The sequence below is a fragment of the Panthera onca genome, chromosome B3, assembly GCF_046562875.1.
Source record: "Panthera onca isolate mPanOnc1 chromosome B3, mPanOnc1 haplotype 2, whole genome shotgun sequence".
NCBI lineage: Eukaryota > Metazoa > Chordata > Mammalia > Carnivora > Felidae > Panthera > Panthera onca.
The window spans coordinates 53,222,961-53,233,919 of NC_138344.1; the positions used below are offsets into that span (position 1 = coordinate 53,222,961).

General features: G+C 37.0%; 1 protein-coding gene across 2 annotated transcripts in view; it reads left to right on the forward strand.

Moving 5' to 3' along the window:
• Window positions 1-10,235, forward strand: part of SPPL2A (signal peptide peptidase like 2A) — a 52,542-nt gene extending 42,307 nt beyond the window's left edge. For both annotated transcript variants that reach the window (XM_078448606.2, XM_060618535.3), the window contains one exon: window positions 9,755-10,235. In XM_078448606.2, the coding sequence (XP_078304732.1) occupies window positions 9,755-9,829 (75 nt within the window). In that variant the 3' untranslated portion in view covers window positions 9,830-10,235. The remainder of the gene's footprint in view (window positions 1-9,754) is intronic.
• Window positions 10,236-10,959: the final 724 nt, after the last annotated feature.

Consider the following 10,959-nt stretch of genomic DNA (forward strand, 5'->3'; position numbering starts at 1 on the left):
CATGGTATCAGAACCTGTTATGTTTGCATTTTTTCTTCATTACAGTTAAGCCCCTTTCTCCTTTTTCTAAATGTTCTTGATATTCCAGTAAAATTTGTTTCCATTGAAATTAAAGGGGATTGGGAAACTCTAGCTTACTAAGGTCAGGGTCATCACATTGATTTTTTTCATGAGGCAGTAAGCTCTGCTTTGCCTATTACAATAAACTACCATCCTCCATCCACCCTCATACATGTGTGTTAGTGGTCACATGAACAAAAATAGAGATACTTTGGGTGGGTGGCTGCAATTCTGTTAGTAGGTAAACAGTTCAAAGTTCATATCCATCTTGCAGTTGGTCTACGGTATCATCTTTATTTAACAAGAGGTGATTAACTCATTAAGTTAGACTACTATAATTTGAAGAAGCAGTGGTCTAGAATTCTTTTGGGTAAATCTTGTAATTCCTTTGAAATTTGGTTAAAATAATAATACTTCCCCTGCCTACCTCACAATGCTTTTGTCTCAACTTATGTTTATGCGCATGGAATTATGGCTACAAGGCCCTTGACTAAGCCAGTAAAATAGCATGTAACTTTTACATGAAGAAGGCACCCACACAATTTTTTATTTTTATAGATTTTTAAAAATTAAAGTATGTCCTACAACATACACTCTACTTCTAGCCTTTGAAAGCCACATCCCAGAAAGTGCTCTTCATAACCATTTTCTTAGAATAGTTTTATTTTCATATAGCAAATGTTAATTGAGCAGTTCTGTGAGCCAGGTACTATTTTAGGTGCTGGTGATAAAAGATGAACAAGTTCGAAACAGTGTTACTCTCATGGCCTCTTGAAAGTGAGATGCTTATGGAGGATGCAGATAGTCACTAACAAAGTATGATAAATGTATTTATTCGTTATATAGGGTGCCATGAAAGCTAGCAATGGGATACCCAGTGCTTGTGGTTTTGTGACAGAATCAAAGGTGATTTAGAGCAGGCTTAAAGAATGTTAAATTTATGTGTTGAAACTTGAAGCCTGAGCCATGTGTTCCATGTGGAAGGAACCATGTCTTGAAAGGCTCAGAGGGAAGAGAGCATGGCACATTCTAGAAACTGAGTGAAATTTAGGATGACTATAATGTTGAGTAACAGTAGGAAATGAAAACTGGAGAAGGAAACAGGGGTGACAGCCCATAAGGTCTTATAAGCCAAAGACCTTCAAAGAGGTCTTTGAACTCTTATCTTGAGAACATAGACCATTTAAGGGTTTTAAGAAATCTACAAAATGGATTGAAGAAGGGAGCAAAACTTAAAGCAGCTATTATAATCAGGGGCAATAGTAGCCAGAATCAATACAGTAGTGAGATCAAAAGAAGAGGACGAAGTCCAGAGAAATTTAGAGTCATAATTAATGGAATACAGTGATAGTGTCAGTATAGGGAGAAGAGAAGGAAATGGAATCGGGATTTCTGCCTTAGGTAACTGAGTAGGTAGATGTGATACCATTCACAGAGATAAAGAAGGGCAACAGGTTTGAGGAAAATGGTGATGAATTCAATATTGGACATTTCAGAGCACCTATAGGACCAACAAGAAGAGAGAAATAATAGGCAAATGAATGAATGTCTCCTGATGTGCAGGAAACAGACCTAGCTAGAGACAGAAATTTGGAAGCACCGAGTGAGAACACAGAGGGAGAAGCAGCAGCTCGGGACAGAACTGTGAGCAAGAAGTTTCTATCTGATTCACTGGTTATGAGGTAGAGCAGGACAGAGAAGATGAGCAACATAAGGAGATTTCGATTAGGGTTGACATTAAATTTTTAGGTTAGAATTTAAATTCGGAACTGTTAATGAGAACACATATAACTGTCTTACAGAATGAAGTATGTGTCTTGTTATTTTCATCACCAGCATTTTTACTTATAAAATTTTCCTTCCCCTTTAATACAGCTTTTAGAGCATTTTATTTTAAAAATGTGTGCTTATTACAGAAAATTTTGAAAATATAGAAAAACACAAGAAAAGGAAGTCCACCTATAATTCCACCACCTTGAGGGTGGGCGCTCTTAAGATTTATGTGAGTTCCCTCGTGTGCCTTCTTGGATAAATGCATATGTGGGTAGATGATACCATACTCCAAAGAGTTCTCTGTTTTGTTTTTTTCACTGCGTGTTATTTCATTTTTAAATTCCTTATTAAAAAAAAATCATTTTAATGGCTATGTAATACTCTCAAACACATGTACTGTATTTTACCATTTCCTTTGACCCAGTAATTTCTCTTCAAGGGATTGTCCAGAAAGTGATTAAACATTTGGACAAAGTTGATGTGAAAAAATGTTCATTGAAGGATTTCTGATTATCCTTGTTCTATTTTAATGATTAATAGGTTAATATTATTAGTGGAAATTAATGAACTAAAATTTTTACATACACCCTAATCCTGTTTTTACTTTCTTTTTTTGTGTGTGTGTTTTAATTACAAAGTAATGCATGTTTACATTCTTTAAACAAGTAATACAGAAGTGTCTAAAGTAAACATAGAACGTCCTTTTCTAACTATTCCACCTGCCCCACCCTTCCTTTAGGGCCAACTACTTTGAACATTTTGTGTGGAGATCTTTTTATGCCAACTCACACTATAAATACTTGAATTTTAAAGATGTCATATACGTAAATGTAATAACATTGTGTTTCTTTGAAAATACAGCTCACTTTCTCTCTGGTTTATTACCTTTCCTCCTTTCTCTCTATGATGTTTATTGAGGGGAAAGAGGATGATAGGTAAGGAAGGAATTCAACCAAGGGATGCATTTATATTCCCTATGAACAACTCGTCTGCCTTAGACCATTAAAGTTTCATTCTCATTCTTAAAAATAGTGATCTTGAAAAAAATTAGAATTCTGCTTCACAGTAACTACCTATGAAGGGGAAGACCACTAGAGCTGACACAAAGCAGTAGTAAATAACCCCAGCAAGGCAGACTCCAGGGCCTTAATCATATAACATAGAAGCTAAATAAGACAATTGGTTGTAGGAAAATTCACTTTAACATACCCAAAAAGGTAAAACAAATTGCAGGGGTGGAGAGGGGTGGACAGGGAGGCAGCTTGTTAACTTTGTTTTACTGTTTAACTATATTAAAAAAGAAAAAAGGGTGCCTGGATGGCTCAGTTGGTTAAGCATCTGCCTTCGGCTCAGATCATGATCTTACAGTTTGTGAGTTCGAGCCCACATCGGGCTCTCTGCTGTCAGCACAGAGCCTGCTTCAGATCCTCTGTCCCCCTCTGTCTCTGCCCCTGACCTCCTCACACTTTCTGTCTCTCTCTCTCTCTCTCTCTCTCTTAAAAATAAACTTAAAAAAAGATTTTTTTTAAAGAAAAAAGATTAAGAGAAAAAAGAGTAAGACAACTTTGGTTATACACTTCTCACTTTTGGAGTGTGATGTCATCATTCTATTAAGTAAAGATATTCAGAATATAAAATAGCACCTAGTAATAAAAGTGTGGAGTCTGGTACCAGATTACCGAAGTTTGAACTCTGATTTTGTTCATTATTAGCTACATGGCCTAAGACAAGTTACTTAGCTTCTTGGTGCCTCAGTTTCCTCCAGTGTAAAAAAGAATAATAATCATCCTATTTCAGAGGGTTGGTTGTTGTCAAATATGCACATTGCCTAGAATAGGGCCTGGCATATCATAAACACTGTGTATTTGCTGCTATTATTTATAGGAATTGGGTTTTCTGTTTTGGTTTATTTGTTGCTTGGCTGTTACTTTTCAGTTCATTAACTAGATTTCTGTTTTCCCAGTTTGAATATTAAAACTTAAGGTGTTTGTTAAATCTAGTTCGTTTAACTCAGTTTGCAAAAAGATTTGATAGCCATCACAAGCCTCAGAGGAAAAAGAAATCTGTTAAATGTGGTCATTTTCCCACTGTACACTAGACTTTAAAATATGAAGAAAAGGCACATGCTGAAATTTTAGGCAAGTTAGTTGCAGAATATTACAGACTGCTGCCAGGAGAGAATCTATTTTTTTAGAAAACCAGCATTTTTGAAACTTATAGTATGTAATGCCTTCACAAAGTTATCCCCATTGTTGTGAAAAAGAAAATGTCTCACTACTTTTGTCCAGCCTTTAAACTTAAAATTAGGGGCACCTGGGTGGCTCAGTCAGTTAGGTGTCTGACTCTTGGTTTGGCTCAGGTCGTGATTTCATGGTTCATGAGTTCAAACCCCACATTGGACTCTGCGTTTACAGTGTGGAACCTGCTTGGGATTCTCTTTTCCCTCCCTCTCTGTCTGCTCCTCCTGCTGTCTCTCTCTCACTCTCTCGCTCGCTCACTCGCTCTCTCTCTCTCTCTCAAAATAAATAAACTTTAAAATATACAGCAGTTCAGGGGCACCTGCGTGGCTCAGTTGGTTAAGCGTCTGACTTCGGTTCAGGTCACGATCTCACAGCTCGTGGGTTCGAGCCCCACTTCGGGCTCTGTGCTGACAGTTCAGAGCCTGGAGCCTGCTTTGGATTCTGTGTCTCCCTCTCTCTCTGCCCCTTCCCCACTTGCGCGCTGCCTCTCTCTGTCCCTCAAACATAAATAAACATTTAAAAAATTTTTTAAATATACATACATATATATATATATGTGTGTATATATATGTATATATATATACAGCAGTTTCCTATTTTTTAAAAAAAAAGTAGCTAAACTCAAAATTAATTTAGCTTGAATGTTGACATTTGTGGGAAACAGTATATTATAGGCCTTGGAATCAGTTCTGCCAAGTCACGTCATCTCTTATGACTGTCTCCTCATCCATGAAATGAGGTTGGATCTACAGGCAGGTGGGAAAATCTAATCCATAGTGGTGGGTTAGCCCAGGGCTATGCCTACCCAGGGCTTGGTAGGCAAGTGGATGAGATCAGGTAAGGCTAGGCAGAGGCTTTGAAAGTACAACCTGGAACCTCAAAAAGTCTGGTAAAACAGAGGGAGACAAGGTATTGACCCAGTGTAAGATACACCTGAGGGTCAGCCCTGAAATCAACCCTCAGGTAGTTCCTGGTTCATCTCTCAGGCTAGCAGTGTCATAACCTTTTCCCTTCTCTCCCTCTGCCTCCATTATTTTCATAGCATTGCCAGATGGTTTCCAGAATATCTCTTATAGTATTGCCAACTCAAAATCTTCCTTCTCCAAGCAGATACCCAAGAGTTCTCCACTTGAAATTAGATTCACCTTTCCCCATATTTTTTGTGGATTTTGTGTTTTAAATACTTATTAATATTTGCTTCACAGTGTAGATATTTATGTATACCTTCCTCAGTGAGTTATTATCTCATAGGTATTAGGAACCCACACTGCTGATAACAGTATTTTATACACTATAAATTCTCCATTAGTGTTATTGAAATTCTTCATGAAAAGCATCTGTAATGTTCAGTCCTTAATCCACTGACCTTTAGTCACTTTTGTGGGTATGTGTGTAAGTTTGTGTTTTAGCAGCCCTCATAAAATTGCCAAAATTATTATAAGTTTGTTGTGTTTAAAAGTGAGACACTTTTAAACGTTAAATTAGACTAGTATCTTTACAGTCTTTATATATAATCATTTCTTTTTGCAAGTGCCAACAGTTTTTGCTACTTTGTGACATAATCAAATACAAAATGGGTAATATAAAATAAAGCCAGAATCTAAGGTGGTGACATACTTGTTTATGCTATTAATCATTTAGTTCATTCCAATACCTGATACTAGAGTGGGTTCAAGAATAGTGGTGGTAAATCAGGGCACCTGGATGGCTCAGTCGGTTAAGCATCTGACTTCAGCTCAGATCATGATCTCATGGTTTGTGAGTTCAAGCCCTGTGTTGGGTTCTGTGCTGACAGCTCAGAGCCTGGAGCCTGCTTCAGATTCTGTCTCCCTCTCTCTCTGCCCCTCCCCTGCTCATGCTGTCTCTGTCTCTGTCCCTCTCTCTCTCTCTCTCAGAAGTGAATAAACATTTTTAAAAATTAAAAAAAAAAAAAAAGTGGTGGTAAAAAGCAGGACTTTGCACTGGGTTTTTTTTTTTTTTTTTTTAAATATATGATTTACTGTCAAATTGGCTTACATACAACACCCAGTGCTCACCCCAAGTGCCCTCCTTCAGTGCCCATCACCCACTTTCCCCTCTCACCCACCCCCCATCAACCCTCAGTTTGTTCTCTGTATTTAAGAGTCTTTTATGGTTTTTCTCTGTCCCTCTCTAACTTTTTTTCCCCTTCCCTTCCCCCATGTTTTTCTGTTAAGTTTCTCAAGATCCACATATGTGCACTGGAGATTTTTTAAATGTCATGGTTAGCCTTTTTATACTTTTTTCCAAAGGGGAAATTATACTCCATTTATTTCTAAAACTGAGACTTCATGGAAGTACTTTAGTATTTTACTTAGAGTCTTTCAGCCCTTTCCATTAATTTCTCTGATCAAAAGAAGTAACATTTCTATAGGATTTCACTAAAATATTACTAATTTGGAGATCTTAATTGTATATTATTTTCCTATAATTCAAAGCCACTTACACTATTATTTACTATGAACTTTTTTCTTGAATGCTTCAAGAAAATACTTCAGCTTTTTTTTTAATGCTTCAACTCATGAATGCTTCAAGAGTTACAGTATTCAATTCCATGTGATTGTACTCAAAGTCTTAAGTTCTAATTAGTGTAGAATAAATAAAGGTGTTTTTTCTCTAGAGAGAAAAATCAAGGAGTGACATAATTACTTTGGCATAAAGAACAACTAAAAGAAATCATCATTTTAGGGGATTTTTTTGTTTGTTTCTAAATCAGTGGAGTTAGAGTTATGCAGCAATCTCCAATGGGCTCTTTGACTCTGGATAGGAAGTAAGTGTTCGGTTTGTTGATATCCAGTAAACAGTGGGTTTGTCTCTGTTAAATGTCACTAGTGCTTCTAATTATTTTTAGAAGTCACAAGCTGTAACTGACAAGTCCGAATACAGAGATACTTAGAACAACACTGCTTTAGTATCAACAACTCTCCGGTTACCTCTCCCCCTTTAATGATAGTTTTATTAGAGTGTTTCTGGAGTCTGGTTCACTTATAGATAGGCAGAACTATCAGTAAATGCCAGGCAAGCTGACCCAATGGTCAGCTTTCCAAATCGACCTTGCTTATTTACAAATATTATGAAGAACTATACCAATTTTGCCAGTTAATTTTATTATCTATATTAATTTTTGTTATGTTTTTAAAAACCTATTTTGGGGTGCCTGGGTAGTTCAGTTGGTTAGACATCCAACTTGATCTCAGCTCAGGTCTTGATCTCAGGGTCATGAGTTCAGGTCCCACACTGGACTCCTCACTGTGTGTGAAGCCTACATAAAAAATTTAAAAAAAAAATTTTTTTTTGTTTTTTATTTTATATTTGAGAGAGAGCATGAGTGAGCATGAACAGGGGAGGGGCAGAGAGACAGAGACAGAATCTGAAGCAGGCTCCGGGCTCCGAGCTGTCAGCACAGAGCCTAACGCAGGGCTTAAACCCACAAACCGCAAGATCATGACCTGAGCTGAAGTCAGATGCCCAATTGACTGAGCCACCCAGGTGCACCCCCCCCAAAGTTTTTTAAAAATAAAAACCTATCTGGGGGACCTGGGTACCTCAGTCAGTTAAGCATCTGGCTTTGGCTTGGGTCATGATCTCACGGTTTGTAAGTTCAAGCCCCATATCAGGCTCTTTGCTGACAGCTCAGAGCCTGGAGCCTGCTTTGGATTCTGTGTTTCCCTCACTCTCTCTGCTCCTCCCCTACTTGCACTCTGTCTCTCTCAAAAAGAAGTCACATTAAAATAAATAAATAAATACGTACATACATACATACAAACCTATTTCAAGGTCATGCTTTATGTTTCTGTATTGCTTTGCTTTCATTGAAAAGTCGGTAAAGAAAAGTAAATAAAGAGTACAGATGTTTACTTCTTAATAAGTTGATTTTGAAAGTTTTTCTTTTAATCTAATACGTTGCTTATGTAGTTAGGAATTAGATTATAGTGCCAGTGAGGTAACTGAGGTTTAGGAAAGAAGAGGTGTGTGGTAACGTATAGGCTGTCATTAGGGTACAATTGCCAGGGTAAGCAGGTCTTGGGGAAGAAAGAGGATTTCCCCAGCACCCATTCTGCTGAGGCCACTTAGTTCTCTTTCCCCACAGCTCCAACCTCTTATCCTCAGAGCTTCTAAATTGCTAGAAGAAAAGGAGCCTAAATATATCTTACATGCTTCTCCTTTCTGTCCCTCATTTGAATTATGACTAAAATCAACAGTTCAACAACTTCATCTTATGTTTCATCTAGTGAAATGTTTGGTAAATATGTTAACCTTTCTTGATTGGACCTTCCCCCCCTCGAAGTGCTACGAACATGTAACTATCTTAATGTAGGGAATATCTTTGGCAAATAAAGGACCTCAAAACTGCTTTGGCCTTGAGATGACTTGTAGAGTACTGGCAGGTTTGGGTTTTATAAGCTGTCTCTGTTACTTGAGACAATTGTCAGCAGAAGCTTCAGCTCATATTGTGTTCTTCTTGTCTGGCAAGTTCAGAGACCCCGTTTGGAAATGACTCCACCTTCTGCTTCCTTTTCCAAAAAACACTGAAGCTTTTAGAATCCTTTTACAAAAATAGGAATATTTATCTTGCTGGTCTTTCTTCTAATTCTTGATAAAGAAGGGAAAATGTGCATCACAATACCGAAAATATATCACTAATCTAAAAATCTTTGACAATCTTCACAAAGACAGTGGGTACTTTCTTTCTATTTTTAAGCAAGTTTATCTGAAGAAGAAACTGAAAACATGTAAGCAGTTTCTTCTTCCTTCATTCCCAAATATGAAAAGATTTATTTAGGAATATGGAACATAGCTGAAGTGATCGTTTGAGAAAAGTTTAACTGGTAATTCCTCTAAAGTAGTCTATAGCAAATGTAGTCTTGATTTTATTTTCAGGTACTCATTTGACCTTTTAAGTACCTTCAGTATATTTGTTTTTAGTAGAAATGTTTGTCATACAATGTTTCCATAATTTCATGTACCATTCTTTTTTTTTAGTGTTTTATTTATTTTTGAGGGAGAGAGGCACAAAGAGTGCGAGTGAGGGAGGGGCAGAGAGGGAGGCAGACACAGAATCTGAAGCAGGCTCCAGACTTCGAGCTGTTAGCACAGAGCCCAGTGCAGGGCTCAAACTCATGAACTGTGAGATCACAACCAGAGCCGAAGTCAGATGCTTAACCAAGTGAGCCACCCAGGCACCCCTCAAGTATCATTCTTAAATTGTCTTACAGTCAGTTCAAGGCATCAACCAAGTTACACTGTCCCCAAACCAGCAGGTATTCTCAAAGTGACTTGTGGGGTCATTTTTAGTTTTTTTACCTTTAGGAGTGAACACTGCCTGGAGTAGTGTCCTAGATTAAGCATCAGGAATATCTTCCTTTTGTGGTAGAGTTCCCATTGCCATGAAGGGTAATTCATATTGGGAAATGGAAATAGTAGAAGATCTAAAGAAAGAGTTCATCAGGTTGGCTCCGAGTCAAATGATGAGGCTTTCTCTGTCACCCTGATCTTATTCTTAGAGCATGGATGTTGAGCCACTACATTGCTCCAAAAGGAGTGCTCAGTCCCAGGGAGTACTCTGTGTCCTTTTTAAAAAGTGGGAATCCTTTTGCCAAATTAGTGAATATTGAGGGCAAATTGAAAATTTGCATTTCCTAACTTGTTTTTTTTGTGCCTAGGTGATGGGCCACCTGGACTATGCAACAAATGAAGAAAGCCCTGTGGCTGCTGGCGAACAGAATGTCCAACAATAATATTTCGTAGACCTGTCAATTGATTTTCTACAAATAGAGTTTGACTTTTGAAATTGATTTTTGAATTGACAGTCTGAAAGAAGCTTCAATGATATGCTTGCAAATATATATTTTTAAAGATCTGGTACTGACAATTACATCAAATAGTTGAAATACATTTGCTTTTAACTATGTTAAAGTTGTGCCTTCACATTAAATAAAAGCGTATGGTCTGTGTAATTTTCAAGATCTATTATACACAGTATATTTTTCTAAAAAACTGTCTTGACCCACCCCTGTACTAAAATCTGTTTCTTTCAACTCTTAATGATAGATAAAAGTATTTCTGTCAAGGTGAGTTTATGAACAGATTTTACTGTAAAGAATTACATTAACTTTATGCTCTATAGAAATAACTGCTTAAGATCATGTTAGAAGGCAGTTCAGCGATGAAATTTTGGATCTTTTCACTGCAGAGGTTAGAAAAATAGGATTTGGGAATATCTATAAATGCGTATTTTTGTAGCATAAGGTTTTTTTTTAAAAATCCCAGTCTTTTTTTAAACTTGAAAATCTGAATTACTTTAGTCTGCCTATGTATTATATTAAAATATTTTTCCAGATATAAAGAAACATAATATATAGAACTAGTCTTCAGTTTTCAGTGATCTGTTTTTCTTGAAGAGGTAGCTTAAATTTCTACACTAACATCCAATTTCACCATGGTATTTCTTACCTCTGGAATTTGGTTCTTTTGGTGTTAAGGCTTGACATTTTGTAAAATATTTTTTAGTCAACTTTTATATTAACACATGTGGCTCATTGTGTGAGTGTAACATCCCTAACCATCTCTTCTTACCCCCTCATCCACCACCTTTTTTTCCCCTAATTCCCACTCCTTTCCCCATAGGAAAGCACTGTTAATTTTTTAATATTTTGATGGAGGATGACTTACTAATATACAAAGTGTGCTCCAGAGGAAAGAATTGGAGACAAAAGACAGGAGGCTGGGTTAGTCTCAATTTAATGACAATAAAAGAATTTGAGTAAATTGTCTTAGCTTAAAACCCTTGTAATCTCAGTTTTCTCATCTGCAAAATGAGTAATTTAGACCAATTAATCACTCTGGTACCTGGTGGTACCTTCCAACT